General features: G+C 42.3%; 1 protein-coding gene across 1 annotated transcript in view; it reads left to right on the top strand.

The window, feature by feature from the left end:
• The window catches only part of LOC138582826 (myosin-3), a 78,213-nt gene extending 61,570 nt beyond the window's left edge, over positions 1-16,643 (top strand). Inside the window, exons 30-40 of the mRNA XM_069654490.1 lie at positions 8,799-8,982; positions 9,888-10,053; positions 10,553-10,677; positions 11,226-11,534; positions 11,627-11,830; positions 11,918-12,043; positions 12,853-13,023; positions 13,107-13,211; positions 13,304-13,399; positions 15,620-15,757; positions 16,496-16,643. Coding sequence (XP_069510591.1) covers positions 8,799-8,982; positions 9,888-10,053; positions 10,553-10,677; positions 11,226-11,534; positions 11,627-11,830; positions 11,918-12,043; positions 12,853-13,023; positions 13,107-13,211; positions 13,304-13,399; positions 15,620-15,757; positions 16,496-16,519 — 1,648 coding nt within the window. The 3' untranslated portion in view covers positions 16,520-16,643. The remainder of the gene's footprint in view (positions 1-8,798; positions 8,983-9,887; positions 10,054-10,552; positions 10,678-11,225; positions 11,535-11,626; positions 11,831-11,917; positions 12,044-12,852; positions 13,024-13,106; positions 13,212-13,303; positions 13,400-15,619; positions 15,758-16,495) is intronic.
• Positions 16,644-18,855: the final 2,212 nt, after the last annotated feature.

Here is an 18,855-nt window from a genome sequence, read left to right as displayed (position 1 = left end):
GCTGCATCACAGAGGGAGATATCCCTATTCTGGGCAGGGTGAGTTGTGGTCTGGCTTGCCCACTAGAGAACAAATGCTTCCTTCAGCCCTTAATAGTGTAGGTGTGAATGGGCAACCTGTGCTCTCAGTTTCTGTTAGTAAAACGTTCATAAAACAATTTGAAAAGGAAATTTCTAGCTCACTGCCACCAGGAATCATTCATTTAAAGATTTATCTCCAATCTTTAAGGCTTACTAGTGTCCCAAAGTAGGGATCATGTTTTGCACCTAAAAAATGTGACAGAATTAAGGAGCTGAGCGGCACTCGAAAAAATCTAGATCACCGTCTGATCTTGCTGCACTTTCATCTTTATACTCTGCCTAACGTGCAGCAAAAAAATCGTACTTTTCAGATTTTACTGTTTCTCTTTCTCAGCACCCTCATGTCACTTAAATCTCCTGACACGTCCCTCCTTTGATCTCTTTCTTCCTCTGACTTTGCTGGTTACTTCACATCTTAACTTGCTAATCTTCGTTCTGATTTTGCTTCTTCTCCCACTCCTCCTCCTTCCTCTTCTTCCAGTTTACCTTCATACTCTTTATCCTCATTCTCTCCTCTTACTGATTCTGATACTTCTGCCCTGCTTACCTGTGCTCATCCAACAGCATCTCAATCTGATCCTCTTCCCTCTTTATACCATATGTCTATCCCCATCTTCTTCCATATCTGACTTCGCTCATGCATTTTTCTCTTTCCAACTCATGTTTCCCTGCTACCTTTAAGCATGCACTTATTTTCCCAATAAAAATTAAACAACTTTGACCCTTGCACTCCTGCTTATATTCACCCAATTTCACTTCTTCCCTTTCTCTCTAAAATTCTTCAGCGGGCTGCATATGCCCACGTTGCAAGTTTCCTAAATCTTAAGTATTCTTATTCTTCTTATTATTATTATTATTAAGAGTTTTTTTTATTGAGCGTAGCATGCCCAGAAGCCTCAGTGGACACAAATACCATGTGACAGGACACAAACAACATAATTGCGAGGAGTCGGAGTCGCATAGTATAAGCATCCGATAATCCAGTTACTCAAAAGATCCAATCGGAGGACTCTAATCTTTGGAGTTAAAAAGAAAGGTCTTAATAGCTTTTTTAAAGCTAAAGAGATCTGGAATAATTCTCAATTCCAGCGGAATAGAATTCTCAAGGCTTGGGACTGAGGTATCAAAGCTAGTGCCTGTAAAGTTCTCAAGTTTGTATCTAGGCTGATGCAATTTATCAGGGCCGTTTGAGTGAAGAGAACGTGCCGGCGGAGCTTTCCGCAGCCTCTTCATCAGGTATATAGGTGCTTTCCCTGCCAGACATTTGTTTGTAAATGTTAGCATTTTGTAAGAGATGCGCTGATGGACTGGCAACCAATGTAGGGATCTCCAGGCCTGGGCAACAATGTCAGCTCTTGCCAGGCCACATGCTGCTCTAACGGCAACCGTTTTGTGCCACCTGTTGCATCTTCAAGTTATTTTTGGAGGTGCCAACGAGGAGGCTATTACAATAGTCTATTCTCAAGTTCACAAGGGCTATGGCCACCATAGATACGTTGGCAGGTGATAGGTAAGTTTTGATCTGCCTAATTTGGTCTTGTAGGCACACAAGGCTTTGATTTGCATCATGTGTTTTTTCATGTGTTTTTTCATGTTTAGGTTTGAGTCCAAATGGATTCCAAGTGTTTTCACCCAAGGGCTCGCTTGAATGACATAATGTGCTATTTCAAATTTGCTGTACCTGGCCCCTAACTTTCTCAAACGTTGACTGGAGCCTACCAATGTGAGTTCGGTCTTGCTGCTATTTAATGCCCAGGAGTTGGTGTTCATCCATCCCTGAATCATGTTGTATGTTTGATTAATAGTGTGTCACTCGTCAGCTCAAAGACCACCTCAGTGTCGTCATAGTTTGTGTATTTCGTGCTGATGCTGCCCAGGAGATCAAAGAGCAGGCGGGTGTACAGATTAAACAAAGATTGGGAAAGACATGCCTCTTGTGGAACTCCACAAGCCAACAAATCCACATGTGCTTGAAAGCCCTCAGATACCACTCTGGGCATCCTTGACCCCAAGAAAGATCACATTCAGGATAGAGCAGGTCTGGAGCAATTTGCAATTTTATCCAACCTCTCGAGTAGCAAGGTATGATCAACAAGATCAAATGCTGGGGCGAGGTCGAGAAGCATTAATAAGGCCACCTTACCAGGGTCCACAATATTGACCAAGTTTGTTATTGAGTCAAGCATAGCGGTTTTCCGTGCAATTCATAGCAGGGAAACCGGATTGGAGCTTGCCTAGCAGGCCATATTTGTACATATGGTTCGGAAGCTGCAGGTATGCCACCCTGTCCAAAATGTTTAAGTAAAGAGGGACATTGGTAATCGGGCAGTAGCTGCCCGCTACCACAAGGTCCAGTATTTCCTTTTTCAAGATGGGTGTAATTCATACCTCTTTATGGATGGGGAGCACCACCAAAGAGGGAAATGAGGAATTTATGGTCGTAGTAATGCGAAGGGCCAGATAGCCAATGGCATCCTGCATGATGATGGCTGGGCATACATCATCAATACAAACAGAGGCTTCAAACCTTTGATGATATTTATCAGTTCGTCCTCTGATATTTGTTTGAGGGAGAACGAAGTTGGGATGCGCAGTCGGGCACTTTGAGTTATTGCACACGTTGATACCCGCATGGTATGAGTTAATTTGGTGTGCTTCAATAGTGGCTAGATGAGAATTAATTTTATTCTGAATTTACCTACACCATGTCCCGCTTTTTTCTATGGCAGGGTGGGTGCTAGTTTTCCCCTCAATCTGCTTGAGAACAAAAACAGTTCTCTTTGGCTAGATTTTGCAGTGAGGATGCTGTTTACAAAGTGATTTTTTTTTTGCTGAAACAATTGAGTCTTTATATTTTGCTGCAGCGACATGATATAAGGTAAGATTCACATGACAAGGTAATTTATGCTATGTCCTCTTGTGCTGTCTTTTTTCCTTCTGCATTCTGTTATGTTCTCAGGGAACCAAGGGAACCAAGTTGTAACTGAGGATGTAACTGAGGATGTTATTTTTCGAAATTGTTCTACGAGGGTATGCGTGTCATTGGTCATGTCAAGATTTTTATGAATGGACAGGCCAGGTCTGCAAAAGGTTCATGGGGGACCCTGCGGGTGTTTCTTGGTTGGCAATTGTTTTTTTCAGTTTTATCAGAAATAAAAGTGTGAAAGTGATCAGGAAGTGATCTGTCCAAGGAAAAGTGAAGATACCTAGGGGAGAGGTAAGAAGATTACAGGTTAGTATCCAATCTAGAATATGTCCCTCTTTATGTGTAGGGTTCTTAACCAACTGAGAAATCCTGACTGTCTGGAGAGCAGTAATAAGTCTGCTTCCAGATCGTCCTCAGGATTCCCTTCTACCACCTCACCAATCTGGATTCCATCCTTCTCATTCTACTGAGACTGCTCTTTTGAGTGTCTCTAACTCTCTTCTCTCTGCTCGTCTTTATAAGCTCTCCTCTATACTTATTCTTCTCAATCTATATGCAGCATTCAATACTGTTGATCACACTCTTCTTATTTCCTCCCTTTGTTCTTTGAGTATTACTGGGTCTGTCCTTGAATGGTTCTGCTCCTATCTTTCCCAGCAGTCCTATTCTGTAACTTGGGGTGAACACACCTCTTCCTCACTTCCTCTTCTTAACGGAGTCCCTCAAGGTTCTGTAATTGGTCCTCTTCTTTTCTCTCTCCAAACTGCCTGACTCTCTGCTCTTATTTCTTCATTTAATCTTTCTTTTCATCTGTATGCAGATGATACACACATCTTTCTCTCTTTTTCTTCCTTTGACTCTATTCTGTACTCCACTGTATCAACTTGCCTTTCTGCTGTTAATACTAGATATCTTCTCTTGTTCTACACCTCAATCCTTCTAAGACTGAGGTTCTTTTTTACCGGCTTCAACTATTCCATTGACTTTTCCACCCCACGTCTCTCGTTTTTCCTCCTTCCTCTCTACCCGTTTCCTCTTCTGCATGTATTTGGGGGTTATCTTTGATTGCTAATTTTCCTTTAAACGGCACATCTCTTCTATTGCTTGCTACGGCCGCTATGCCCTTTTTAACATCCGTCGTGCTTGCCCCTATATCTCATTTCATGCTACTAAACTTCTTCTGTTCTGCCTGGTTTTTTCGTATCGACTACTGCTCTTCTTTTCTTCTTGGCCTTCCTGCCTCACATCTTCTTCCTTTCCGATCTGTTTATAATTCCGATCTGTTTATAATTCTTCGGCTTGTCTTCTCTTTACATTTTCACACCTCTATAACATCTTCTTTACTGCCTATTTCACTGCTTCCCTTAGAATCACGTCTTCTCTACCATTTTCATTCTATTGTTTTTAAATGTACTTGTGGCTTGGCTCCTCCTTATCTTTCTTCACTAGCTTCGTTCTATTCTCCCTCTCGGACTCTCCGATCACAGAATCTGCTTCTTCTCACTCTACCCAAACCCTCCTCTGCTTCTTCCCGTTTCCTTTTGCCATTTTAGCTCCTAAACACTCGAATTCTCTCCTCCTCTCTATCCGCTCTTCCTCATCTCTTTGTATTTTTCAATCTAACATGAAAGCTCATCTTCTCTTCCTTCTTTCTACTTAGTGACTTTCTATTTCTTCCCCCTTCTTCCGTTTTTAGTTGTTTTTTGCATTATCATGTATATTGTACAATGTTTCTAATATTTTGTTATAGTCCTTTCAGTGAAAGGTGCTTTATAAATTTAATAAATTAAATTAAATTAAATGAGTTTGGCCCAGGGTAAGAAATCCTCTGCCACGACCCTTTTCCTGTAGGCCCCAGTATGTGTAAGGACTAGAGATGCACTTTTAAATGCTTTATTCTTCAGTGGCACATTATGCAAGGTGTTCAGAGTCAACGACCCCAATACGGTACTGGGATAAAGTGTGACTTGAATCAGGGATTGTCAGATTACCGAGAGGAGTCCAAAATGGATGCGGATTGCACCTAAAAAAAAGAGAAGAAAAACTGGGGCCACACATATAGGCAGATTGAATCCCAAACAGGTGCTAACACTTTCTGTTCCATTGGGGCTTTCCTAATCTCCAGCAGTATCCGTCTCCTCAGCATCGAACATCTTACGTTTCATTCTAGTTTTTTTTGTAAGCCCTCCTTTGTGGTATTTGGGACTCTGGCGACAAGCACCAGAGTTTCCTCAGCCATTCCCTTCATCGGGACAGTTGAACCAGTTGGGAGTCGAATATCCTTCCAAACATGGAATGTCTCACAATCCTGCACACAAGTTGATCAAATCTGCAGTAGCCAGCACACATGAACTCCTTACATTTGCTGCATGCCGAATTTCTCATCTGACTTCATATTTCTATCCAGGAAAATATTGCATCCACTGTTTGGCCTTCGATCTTGAGTGTCTCTTGATGCTGTGTTTCATTATTAATCCTCTTCTCCTTCAGGGATTGTAATACGGTTTCACGGTGTGCGCAGTTCTTGTTCATTCCCCTCCATAATCCCTTCCATGACTTTCAACTATGTTTCCATAGAAGTAACTTAACTAGTCCACCTTTTCCACTGTTTTTTTAAGCGGTGTAATAGCAGCCATCACCTCAGTAACCCCTTTGAAATGTCAACACTGGCAGATGATGATGCGCTCTCTTTAGCAGAATTATTCTGCGACAACGAGCGAGGTGCAAACAAGTCAGTGACCCCCCTCTCCTCCCCAACCAGTCTTTTCACAGTTGCTATATCTAACTAGCAACTGATATGGACTTGCCTCTGGCACATTCACCACCCCGCAGGCTGCTCCAGGCTTCACAGTCCTTTGGGACCTTGTTGTTAGGCTGTCCCCGTTTCAGCCAGCACTCCTTAAAATAATTAAAAGTTTATGATCAAACGAGCAGGGAAGGCTATTATATTGTTAAGTCATAGAGGGTTCCTTCACTTCCCCAGTGCAAAGTTCCTGAGAGGGCCTCTTAGCCCTCCAGTGTGGAGCACATGATAGCTTGACTGCCACCATCTTACCTCAACCTCCCTTTTTCTTATTGCTGAGAGCAGAAAATCCCTGGTTCAGCTAGACTGCCAGCCTGCCACCAGGCTCCCTCAGCTCCATCCCTTGGCAATGGCTTTTAGCTCTTTGGGATGGGCAAACGCTGGGGTTCATCAGCACTAGTTCAGTATGTCAGATAGTAGGAGCTGCCATCATTTGCACCACTCGGCTACTCCCCTGTGTATGAACCTCTGAGTATACTTCCTTCTCATGTGTAAAGCCCCACTGTACAATGGCAATTCATTTTACCCAGAGGGGAATTGCCGGTATCAGGTAATAATGTCCCCATGCATAATGTCGCCGGGAAAAGCCATTGGCGACATTATATATGGTGACATTATGTATGGGGACGGGTTGTGGGGATGTCCGCTGCTCCCATTGTTAAAAAAAAAAAAAAATTGGGGGTTGCAGGGGTGTCCTCGCATGTTCAATGTAATAATGTCTCTGCAAAAAACTACGACTTTTTTGTCAGGGGACATTTTTGCGGGGACATTATTACATGGAACCAAATTGTCTGGGCTGATTTATCCCGCGTTATTCTACAATGGAAAGCTGTTAAAGCTACAGAATCAGAGCCTCTTCCTTGATTTTCTTCTGTGAGTGCAGACAAAAGGGGAGGTGTGCAAGCGGTCTCTCGGTAGTGCTTACTGCAAATAACACTGTGCATTCCATTTTTTCAGTAAACTATTGCTTTTTCACCATGTATTTTATGTAATTGGCGTGTGAAGTGTTAGATGATGATAAATGGCGATTTGTCCATGCAGGTGACTTTGCGCCCTCTCTAGGTTAGTTGCCGCATTGCAACAGAGGGCTGAAGCTCCCTTTTGACTTGTTAACGGGACTCTAATACAGTCCTTATTTTCTCAGCTTTATTAAACTCTTTGCTAAGGGTCTCCATGCAAAGGTTTTAAACAACCTTCTCTTAATATCAACTTGGAATACGTTGACATTGTTTGCTTTTATGATTATTTCCAATCAAGCTGGAGACTTTTAATGACCAACTATATACACAAATAATTTTGCGCTTCAATGAACAGTCAAAAATCAGATGTTCCTTTTCTGATATCACAAATAAACTGAATGCAAAGGATGTATTGTGCACACATAGGAGGTCAGACGAAGCCGTTATAAGTAGATTTTCTTAAATCAGACAACTTTTGAAAGTACATTCATAAGTGTATTCACCTATAATCAGGGGAGTTGTTAGGTCTGGAAAAGACCCGGGGCTACGCTGATGTCAGAACTGTTGGGACTGGGGGCTAGCTAGTCTTTTGGCTGCAGCTCCTGAGATTCTATCCGGGGCTATAACCAAAAGATCAGGGGCTATAGCCCCTTTAGCCTCACCCTAGCAACGTCCCTGCCTATAATACATTTATTGAGTAATAATATTGAATCCCATGCTACAATAATACTAGAGCTCCTCTTTTCGACCATTGTGAGGAACCACACCCATCTCTGCATCCAGGGGTCTCCACATTCCCCGGGAACTCACCTGCTTATTCACACCTCACGGATGTGGATGAACAATTTAACGGGTTCCTTTCTAAGGGATTTCGCATGCCTGCGAGCAATCTTTGCTCTCTTCACCACTGCATCGCAAAAGAGAAGAGAGGGAAATGTCTTTCCTTTCAAGTCTTCCACTCACAGAGGCCGCCGTACTACCACACTACTGGAAAACCATTTGTGAGGCCACACACACCTCTGAAATGTTTTGCAGGGGGGCGTACCGGATTTGACGTGGCACAGTATCTCCATGGAGGGACATCAGAATCAGGGCTATTCTACTGTCTGCAGAATAAGGGCTATTCTGCTGTCAGCAGAATCAGGGCTATTCTACTGTCTGCAGAATCAGGGCTATTCTGCTGTCAGCAGAATCAGGGCTATTCTGCTGTCAGCAGAATCAGGGCTATTCTACTGTCTGCAGAATAAGGGCTATTCTGCTGTCAGCAGAATCAGGGCTATTCTGCTGTCAGCAGAATAAGGGCTATTCTGCTGTCAGCAGAATCAGGGCTATTCTGCTGTCAGCAGAATCGCCCTGATGCTGCGGTGTGCATGGTCTGCCAGAACTCTGCTGCTCTGGACCAAGATGTGGAGATCCCTTTTCTGCATTTTCCCATGCATTTGCCAAGCCAAGAATGGAAGTGCAGGTGAGAAGATGTTGATGTTATACACACAAGAGATTTTCGGTTGCCTCGGCCTACACATTTAGCTTGTCATATCTATTGATAAAACAGAAAGCTGTATGACTTGGGGTGCAAGTCAATGGGAATCCCCACATTCAAACATGCTTTGAAGAATTATTCAAGACAAAAAATTCCATGATCTTGTTAATACATTTTAATAAATCATCTTTTGAAATCAATCCATATTGTCCAATTTTCCTGGACACAATGAAGTGTAACCATGTATCCAGCTCTACACATTTTGGATCAAATCCATCATCAGAAGCATAATGATACCTGCCAAGTGAAATAAGTTAGACTTGCACGTGAAAACTTCATGCTACAGGAAGAACACCATCAAAGTTATGGTATCCAACTGAAAGCACTGTTTGAAGTCATATGTCAATTGGTGTCTACTCATAGTTATTTGTGTATGTTTTGGAAATAACACCTGCTCCCACGACATTGATCCTAGGAGCACAACTCGTCATGAATTGCTATAGATATGAATACAGCATCCCTACATGTGTTCATGTTTAACCTATTTTAGGAAAAAACTTGCTCAGCGCCTTCAAGATGCTGAGGAGCAAATCGAAGCTGTGAATTCCAAATGCTCCTCCTTGGAGAAGACAAAGCAGAGACTACAAGGAGAGGTGGAAGATCTGATGATTGACGTCGAGAGATCAAATGCCTTTGCAGCAGCTCTTGACAAAAAGCAGCGAAACTTTGACAAGGTACGGAAAAAACCATAGCGTTGTAAAGCCTGGGGGCCGAGAGAGAGCCTATGTGACTTTAGGAAACTCAGGCGTGTGACTGTTAACTCACTAGAAGGTTGGGATGCAGGAAGGGAAGGATGGAGAGGTGTATGGGACAGCAGTCAGTATGTGTGTTCCTGCTAATCTGAATGTGGCACACAACACCTGTGATTACGTAAGGCAAATGTTTTAATATGTTAACCACAACAGTGGCAATAGTACTTTGGGCGTGGACTGAGTAGTAGGTGATTATGGACTTGGGAGAGTAGCAAGAAGGACTTGTGGATCATCCTCTCTAAATTACCCATACTATTGGACAGCTGTCTTTATGAGGGTGTATGTCTGTAAAAGGGGAAAGCATGTTTGAGAACACCATTCATGCGTGTGAGTATGGAAGAGTGTAAGAAAGACCGAGTAGGAGGTAAGAAATTAAAAAGATGTGTTCATCTGTACTATAAGGATGGCCATTATATCAGATTCTAAAGACACCATACAAAAAAAATCAGTGTTTGTCAGATTCTTGAGGTTGCATCCCTCCATGATAGAGATCTATAATCTATACTTCATAGTTACTCATTATGTGACCCTCCAGATGTTTTGGACTACAACTCCCATGATACTTCGCCACTGACTAGGCTGTGTAGGGATCATAGGACCTTAAGTCCAAAACATCTGGAAGGCCACAGATGCTGTTAACCAATTGATTCATATGCTCAAGCTCATGTCAAGATCTCGTTGTGTACCTGACGGTTGTAGGTGTATTCACTGTGTCCGCTTCTTTTATTTAAACCAGATCATTTCAGACACATAGAGTACTTTTTCAGTTTGAAATGCCTGTGAAGTACAGATCAACCAGCGTGTGTGTATCTTTTTGTCTCTTGAAGGTCCTGGCAGAATGGAAGCAAAAGTATGAAGAAACCCAGGCAGAACTTGAGGCCTCCGTCAAGGAAGCAAGATCTCTAAGCACAGAGCTGTTCAAAATGAAAAACGCTTACGAGGAATCATTGGACCACCTTGAGACAATGAAGCGAGAAAACAAGAACTTGCAAAGTAAGACTCCTTGAGATAAAACAATGGAATGTTTCAGGTCTCTGTGTTTCATACAAACAGATCACTGTTAATTCACAAAGGGGGGTTTCTATTAATTGGTGGAAAACTTGAAGGCGAAAGCAAATTTGCTGGCCATTTTGAACAAAGATTTTCATCTGACCGTTTGTCCCTTCAAAATTGTTAAAACCTTTCCCCTCTCACAAGGCACAATTAATCCCAACTCTTTAAACAATTGCCTGTACACTAGTTTTGATATATTGCGATCACTTGCAATGTTTTACTGGAATTTCAGGATGCATTGGTAGAAATCCTTTGCCTTTTCAGGATGGATTGATACTTGGAGCATATTCAGGCTTTATTGTTTCTGGAAGATAGTTCTCATTAAATTAAATGGAGAATTGTTGGGTTGAACTATGTAGAACATGTGACCTGTAATTGCAGTCCCTTTCCGCTGAGGACGGCAAAGATCCTCACTTTGATATGATTTCCACTTTAACAGGTGAGATTACAGATCTAACGGAACAGATTGTGGAAAGCACCAAAACAATCCACGAACTTGAGAAGTCTAAAAAGCAGGTGGAGCAAGAAAGGACAGAAATGCAAAGTGCCCTGGAAGAAGCAGAGGTAAGAGACTTGTCTTAATGCTAAATCAAAGAGAATTAATTGGCAAAGACATGCATGGATCAGATTTTCATGTTCAATTTAGAGAATATCAGAGGTTATTAAAGTGTTCATTAAGACAGGTCTCTCGGTTTAAAGACTCTGGAGTGTCTAACTCCTTTCATACCACCCCCTCCACTTTGATTGCAATTTGGAGACTGCCCGTGATGTGGTTTAAATAGTGGAGTGTCTGGGGATGTTGCCACATTGTTTGTTTTCCCAGGAAACTGGCCCCAAGGCAACTTCATTGACCAAATGAAAATGAAGCACAACCCGCTACACTATTATAGAAGAACAATGATATATTTGGTGTTATTGAAGGGTCCATTAAGACCCTTCCTTAATACAAAATAAAGCAACATCAGTGCAGAAGTGGAATTATGCTGGTTTATGAGCAAAGTGAACTGTATGCCATAGAGGACCAGGTACTCCAGATACATCTTCAGAGACAATAGATGTCGTAATGGTTCGATGATATTAACTGCTCCACTGTTTCCTTCTTTCATGAACAGGCAGCCCTTGAGCACGAGGAAGCCAAAATCCTACGTGTTCAACTTGAATTAACTCAGGTGCGAGCGGATATTGACAGAAAGATTGCAGAGAAAGATGAGGAAATTGACCAGCTCAAGAGAAACTACGCCAGGGTGTTGGAGACCATGCAGACAGCGCTAGAATCTGAGATCCGGAGCAGGAATGAAGCTGTGCGGATTAAAAAGAAGATGGAAGGGGATCTGAATGAAATGGAGATCCAGCTTAGCCACGCAAACCGGCAAGCAGCAGAAGCTCAGAAGCACCTGAGGATTGTTCAAGGACAATACAAGGTCTGTTATATCTATTTTTAGTACAAACTGAATTAAAGTCTACATGTAGCTCTCAAAGGTATCCAACAGGTATTCTTTCATTTTATTTGAAGGATGCACAATTGCAGTTAGATGATGCTCTCCGAGGCCAGGAAGATTTGAAAGAGCAGCTGGCGATGGTGGAACGCCGAAGCAGTTTATTCCAGGCTGAGATCGAGGAGTTGAGGGCTTCTCTGGAACAGACAGAAAGAGCCCGGAAAGTTGCTGAGCAAGAACTTATGGATGTTACTGAACGTGTACAGCTGCTCCACACCCAAGTAAGTGCACACATGGTCAATTGGGATGATGAAGCATTAAACAAAGAAAGCAAATACATGTTGCATCATTCAATATTTCTTTTTCAGAACACCAGCCTCATTAACACAAAGAAGAAGCTTGAAACAGACATCTCACAGCTACAAGGGGAGGTTGAGGATTCAACGAAGGATGCAAGAAATGCAGAGGAGAAGGCAAAGAAGGCCATTACTGATGTAAGATACCACGGCTTATTTAAAAAAAGAATAATGTGAGATGAATCATGTTTTTGAAGTCTATGAACCCAACCATGACAATATAGCTAAATAGTGAATAGCTGATTCTGGAGTTTCTATTTCCTTTTTTGTAAAGAGTAATGAAAAATGAGAGTGTGATAGGGTTAATGTGACTGTGTTTTTATGCTCCCGCCTCTTCCTCATGACCCTTACAACTGAGGACTAACCCTCCTTGTTTTTCTACAAGGTTTTCCCTTTGAAGCTAAGGCAAGGCTTGTTATACAAATGGTTAACACATCACATGAGCACTTGATCTATGATGGCACTTTCTATTGTGTCTTTCTTAAAAATGCCTCTCTAGGTATTTGGAATATTTTTATGCAAAGCTATTCTTTCAACAGGGAGGCAAAAAGAGGAAAGTTAAAGAACATAGTGCAGTGTGTCAATAGAAGATACAAGAAATGTGTTGTTGGTTTTTTCCAAAAAAAGGCCGAAGTTGTACAATATAATAGTTTTGCTTTATGACAGTTGAAAGGTTCTCAGGAACAGTCAGGGTTGTAGTATGTGTCACAGAGAAATGTATTCATACAAATCATTGCACATATACAAGAGCAGAAATTAAAAAAACCTGCATCAATATTCAATATTACGACATAAGGATCATCCCAATTTTTAGGTATTTCTTGTGGGAAGTGATGTAAACATTTACTATTTGCATAATGTATGATTCCTTTTAAGGCCCTAATGGTCAACACACGCAAACACATCTTCCTTCAAAGCTCTCTAACCCTATTTACTTTTGTTTTCAGGCAGCCATGATGGCTGAAGAGTTAAAGAAAGAACAAGACACCAGCGCTCATCTTGAGAGGATGAAGAAGAACCTGGACCAGACGGTGAAGGACTTGCAGCTTCGGCTGGATGAAGCTGAGCAGCTAGCCCTGAAAGGTGGAAAGAAGCAGATTCAGAAGATGGAAGCTCGGGTAAGTTCGCAAACAATAGGTCGCATACTCCCCACTGTGGAAGATTTGTGAATTTCCTGTCATAATATGTGTTCTCCTTACAGATTCGCGAGCTAGAGGGTGAGGTTGATTTGGAGCAGAAGCGAGGTGCGGAAGCCATTAAGGGCGTGCGCAAATACGAAAGACGTGTGAAGGAATTGTCCTTCCAGGTATGGTATGAAGGTGTCTATTGCTAATCCCTTCTTCTTTTCCGAGCTTTGAGTCTCTCATATGTGCAATTTTCTTCCATTTCGTTTTATAGGCTGAAGAAGATAGAAAGAATATACTAAGATTGACCGACCTGGTCGACAAACTTCAGCTCAAAGTGAAGTCTTACAAGAGGCAGGCAGAGGAGGCGGTAAGTACTGTCTGGAAACTCAGGCAGACTTTAAAATATGGGTGACAATCGGAGGAGGAGCAGTCTCGTTCTCAAATGTCGATATAGCAGGACTCATTGAAATTCTGAATCATGTCATTTTACAAGTGTGTAAAGTTTTCACTTCCCGCCCATGGGTTCAGAGCAAAATGGTGACATGCAAAAGATTTTGTTTTACTTTTCTTTTTTATCCAAGCCAGATAGGAAAATAGTCAGGATAGCCACGCATTGGTAGGATTTGTGCGCTTGCCACTACTTGTCTATATCCTACTTTAATGCGCAAGGAGCTGTTTATATGTTTCCCTGCTGAGCTATGAACACAAAGTGACCGTATAATGGGACTCATGGAGTTCTTTCTTTTCACCAATTTATGACTGTTTGCTAACAATAATCCCAAACTGCGGTTTTTAAATATTCTGTTTTATTTTGGTTACTTTTTGAGGGTGGACCTAGCTGCGATATGAGGTGAAGCATTGTACATTAGAGGATAATAGTATTACATGTTAGGGTGCAAAGGTACAACAGGGCTGTTTTACACTCCATTTAAGCAACAGGAGCAGTAATTAGGGGTGAGGTGGATTGTCTGGGGTGTAATTGGCCTGTTACCGTGCATGACGAAGCTGCTCTTGAAGAGGAGGGTCTGGAGCACCTTTCTGAATTGCATGAGGGTGGGTGCGTGTCTTACGATGCATCCGTTTGTAATCATCCACTTAATTAGTGCTTCTATTTACCAAAGTACTGTATCTTGCCTACCTTGGTGTGTGCTGTTGAATGGCTTCAATATGCCCAATGACCTCCAATGAAGTTCAACTTTGTAGAAAATGTATTTAATTTTTGTTTTTGACATACTGCGTTATTGCAAGCGGGTGTTTCTCAGCTCCAGCCCCACCTACTCAAACGGCAATCTCCATTTCACGCACTGATAGTCCTTTAGCTCAACTCCTTACCTTCAGAAAGGCGTATAGGAGGTCTATGACGCATGGCATGAAACACATTACTCCTAAATTAAAAAAGAGCAGAGGCGTTGCTAGGGAGGGGCTGAGGGGGCTATAGCCCCAGGTCTTTTGGTTGTAGCCCCGGATAGAAGCTCAGGGGCTACAACCAAAAGGATATAGCTAGCCCCGAATCCCGCCAATCCCGACATTAGCTTAGCCCCTGATCTTTTCCAGACCTAGCAACACCCCTGAAAAAGAGTCTGATAAATTGACATAGTAAGAAGTGGGAGCGTGGGCATTTGTGATGAAAGTAATGAAAGATATCTAAAAACACCAATGGAATAAAAAGTATCAAGGAGAAAAGTGGTGTCTACCACAGAGAAACCTGCAGCAAGATCAAGAATAACGAGGTTCGAAGCATGTTTTCTTGGTGCAGGCATGAGTGCGTATGTTATGGACATGAAGACCAATTGCCTTGGTAGAATGTGGAGGATGAAACCCAGATTGTAAAGGATAAAACACATTTGTAGTGGGATATGAAGTAAGCTGATAGACTTCAAGGCATCCTAGATCTCGAGGAGGAACAGGCGAAAAGAAGGAGTTAGGATCAAGAGCCATTTTTAATATTCCGTATAAACTACATTCTTGAAAAATGACAGGGATTTACGAGAAGAAATAGAAGTGTAAAAGAGACCAAATAAAGAAGGATGTGGAGAAGATGATGGAAGGATTAAAAGAGGGTGCACTGGGAATCGAAATCAGGGCAGGCATTTCCGAATACAGACAGGAGAAAGATGAGCGAGAACAAGGGAATGGAGGCGGTGCAATTGCAGTTGGAAGGGTGCACGGCCAATAGCCAGACCAGAGAATCACCCTTGGAGGAAATATATGGAGCAACATTGCAGGGACAGAGTGAGGAAGGGAGAAGAGAGCGATTGAGGAATGTGAGGGATTAATAGTAGAAAAAACATTGATGGCCTGGGGTAGGTGAGATGAAACCAGAGAAGAAAAGAGAGTTCATAATACACACTATATGAGTGTAGCCGCATGCTCAGATTCCCCATCTAAAGTGACACCAATAGATGGGCATCCTTAGGATGCTACATGGACAGTAGGTGTGGGGTCTCTGCACTGCTATAATCCAAGTTTGGTCGTTTTCTTACTCTGGTTTCAAGTTCCGATCATTTAATGTATTTCAAAATCCCCTAAATACATTTTCGTGCAGACTATTTATTGTGTATTTTTCTCTTTTTGATCCCTTTCCTAGGAGGAGCATTCCAATACTCACCTCACCAAGTGCAGAAAATACCAGCATGAGCTGGAAGAGGCAGAGGAGCGTGCAGACATTGCAGAGTCACAGGTCAATAAGCTGAGAGTCAAGACCCGTGAAGTTACCACCTCGAAGGTAAGCACGGCTCCGCCAGTGGAAGGGCACGGGTATGCATTTCTAAAACAAAGATCAAAGTGTAGTATTCCATTTCCATCCACCACTTGGAAAACAGGTGTGCCTTTTACGGCTATCAAAACTAAGTTGTTAAGTGTGAACCAGCCATTAAAGGACAAGCAATATTTGACGTTCTTTTTGAAAAGTGGTGCAGCGAGCGTCACTCTACGTTGGTTATTGGGGCCCGAAAAAAGCATAACAATTTTGATTAATATGTTGGCATGTTTTGTTGTTTGGTCATAGGAGCCGGAGCAACACAATCTCTCAAAAGAGAGCTGCTGCTCTGTTTGCATTTTGATACTAGATTGCACACATGTATATTAAGACGTGCCATATCTTTGCACAATGATAGCAGGGTTCTACACACTTGCATTAAATCCTAACCCCACTCCCCACTTTAGGGAAGCACTCAAAATGCACCTCTTCCATTACGTCACATATAAAACCAAATATGATTAAGGCGCTTATCCGTGCCAAGAGGCGATTCGGTTCATAGTGCAATGGTTATCTTGACCTAACATGATATGCAATGTTTGTAATATTTAGCAAGTGTTTGGATACACTTTCACTAATTCAGAGCTGCTCAGATTTTTCTCAAGGTTTCCTTAAACAATAATAAATATGTAAGCATTGATGATTCATTGATTTGGATGTTCACTTTTTGTTAGACTTTTAACCATTGTCTTTTTCCCTGGCCAGGTGGTGATATCACATGAAGAATAAGCCCTGCTGTGAGCCGAAGCGGGCAATGCACATAATGTGTGTGCCCCCGGGTGCTTCTCGTCCGCCACAGTAGATCCCTTTCAGTATCTTGCACTAAGATAATAAACCTTCCATGAATTCAAAATGGCGTACTTTGTCTTTGCAATACTTTGCAGTCTTATTGCATGTAAGGTTGCTTCAATGAATTCATGAATTATGATCCGACCAACAAGGTAATGTTGACTAATGCATCTCATCGGTTTTCATTCCAAAATAATGTGTAGCATTTAAGATGCGATTTATTGATAATCACTTGTTCCGTTTTGGTCATCTCATCACCTGATGAATGTTGACATTGAGGCTGACGTCATAGGAAGAGGAAGTTCTATTAGTGGGACGACACTTAAAAGAGAAATAGGCTAAATGTAAAATGGCCCTAAATACGATGTTTACAATTAACTGGATAGTGCTGAGAGTTGAAAAGAGGTTGCAACATAGCCCACTGGCAAACAACTTCTAATCCCTGATATTCAAATAGTTATGAGATAAATTTGCTAACAGATAGAGTCCATTGGATCATGCAGAGAAGTGCAACTAGAGATTGTCAAGTGACTCTCACGTCTGCTCCCTAAAACTATATCGAAAGAGATCTGCTACAGATGATGGGGTGTACAGCCTGCTAATTTCCGAAATGTCTCCAGAATTCTAAAACTCTAAAATATGTCCAAACTTCAGAAGGAGAATTGATTAAGGCAAATCTAGCGCGATCATTGCTTTGCAGAGAATATACCTCGAGGTGAACATGACTTAACGTTTTGGGTGAACCCTGTGCTGTTGGAGCAGAAATTACTGTTTTAAAGGCTGGCCAGCATTGGGGCTTACTCAAATATTGAGTTGCAAGCTTTCACAATCGAATAGTTTTGATTTGGGATTTTCGTGGCTAGTGAGAGGAAGGGCATCACAGATCCTCGTTTTACTCACCAAGTACCTATTTGTAGAACTCTTGCTCTGCCTTCTAGATTTATCACATGGAACCGAGCACAACTTGCACGAAGACAAACTATTCCCCACTGGGTACAAGTAGGGGGCTCTTTTTTATGCCCTCTGTAGGCATGGCTGTGCAGTGACAAACATCACAATTTACAATGAAGTGCAGCAGCTGGCAGCTGGAAAAGGCAGCATTTCTCCTTCCCCTGGTTCCCACCCCCCATGGACATGATGTCTCTCAGCCATCTTCCGTCAATAGCTGTTATCTGCTTCATTATGCTGTGTCAGCGGTAGAAATGAGGAAAGCGTGGAGAGCAGACATCACCTTTCGTATGCATTGACTTATTTTGTCATTTCATTCCTAAAATCAGCACCACAGGAGAGTTAGAGAAAGGGGCTGGGGGTCTGCCTAAGAGATATTGGGGCAGATGAGGATGAGAAAGGAGTTTGATACTGGTGAGTGCGAATATTGTACCCCAATTATTGCCCCAATAATCTATCCCTAGTGAGTGGCTTTGGTAGATGGAGCCATCATAATAGAAATGGATCTCAAGGCTGCCACTTACCAGTCCCTGTCCCAGAGAGCTCCAAAAAGATGCAATCTGTTTTTTGAAGAAGCCATCCCATTTCTTGCCCACGATGTGCCATTTTACTTTTAAGCAGAACCTCTTTTGGGTAAACAGCACTATTAGAATGGCGGCGTATCTCTTCGAATTTCTCAAGTTATTCATTCATATAAGTATGCTGGGCCTCCCCCTGTTCTCCCTTCTTTTCCATCCAGTGTACCCCTCCACTACGAGTGACCAGCAGGCTCTTCATCACTGAGGCGCCATGCTTGCCATCATTCTGGGGGTTGTGGTTGACTCCAATTGAAGTAATTGGCCCCAAAGACCAGATTACAATGGTTAGCAAATGGAAACCTCACACATGATGTCTCGTGCCATTGTATTACATGGTCTTCATACTGAACTCCTCATAGTCAGCTCTTCAGGCATTCAGCCACGCCAAGCATATTAATGTGCCACATACCAAAATAATAACCAGGTGCGGGGATGTAGAGGTTTGGGGGGGTGGTGTATGGTGAGGAGTGGATGGAAGGGAGTTCCACAGTTTGGCACTGAGTGTTAAGTGAAGACTTTTCTTTCTTTAGTCTTCTTGTTAATTTTTGGGGAGCAGAGGAGATTGAGGTAGGTTAAGCAAAGAATCCTGGGAGATGTGTGTTGGGTGAACCGGGAAGTTAGGTCTTTGGCACTTAGTCCATGCAAAGCTTGAGGGACAATTCAGTTTGCTTTCAGTTTGAATCCTATGGCAACAGGCAGCCAGTGGAATTGGATCCATGTCTTTAAATCGACACCCAAAATAACGTCATA

The sequence above is a fragment of the Ambystoma mexicanum genome, chromosome 3q, assembly GCF_040938575.1.
Source record: "Ambystoma mexicanum isolate Mex_15411 chromosome 3q, UKY_AmexF1_1, whole genome shotgun sequence".
Lineage (NCBI taxonomy): Eukaryota > Metazoa > Chordata > Amphibia > Caudata > Ambystomatidae > Ambystoma > Ambystoma mexicanum.
The sequence above is the reverse complement of the archived record's forward strand: the minus strand, read 5'-3'. Positions and strand labels throughout refer to the sequence as shown.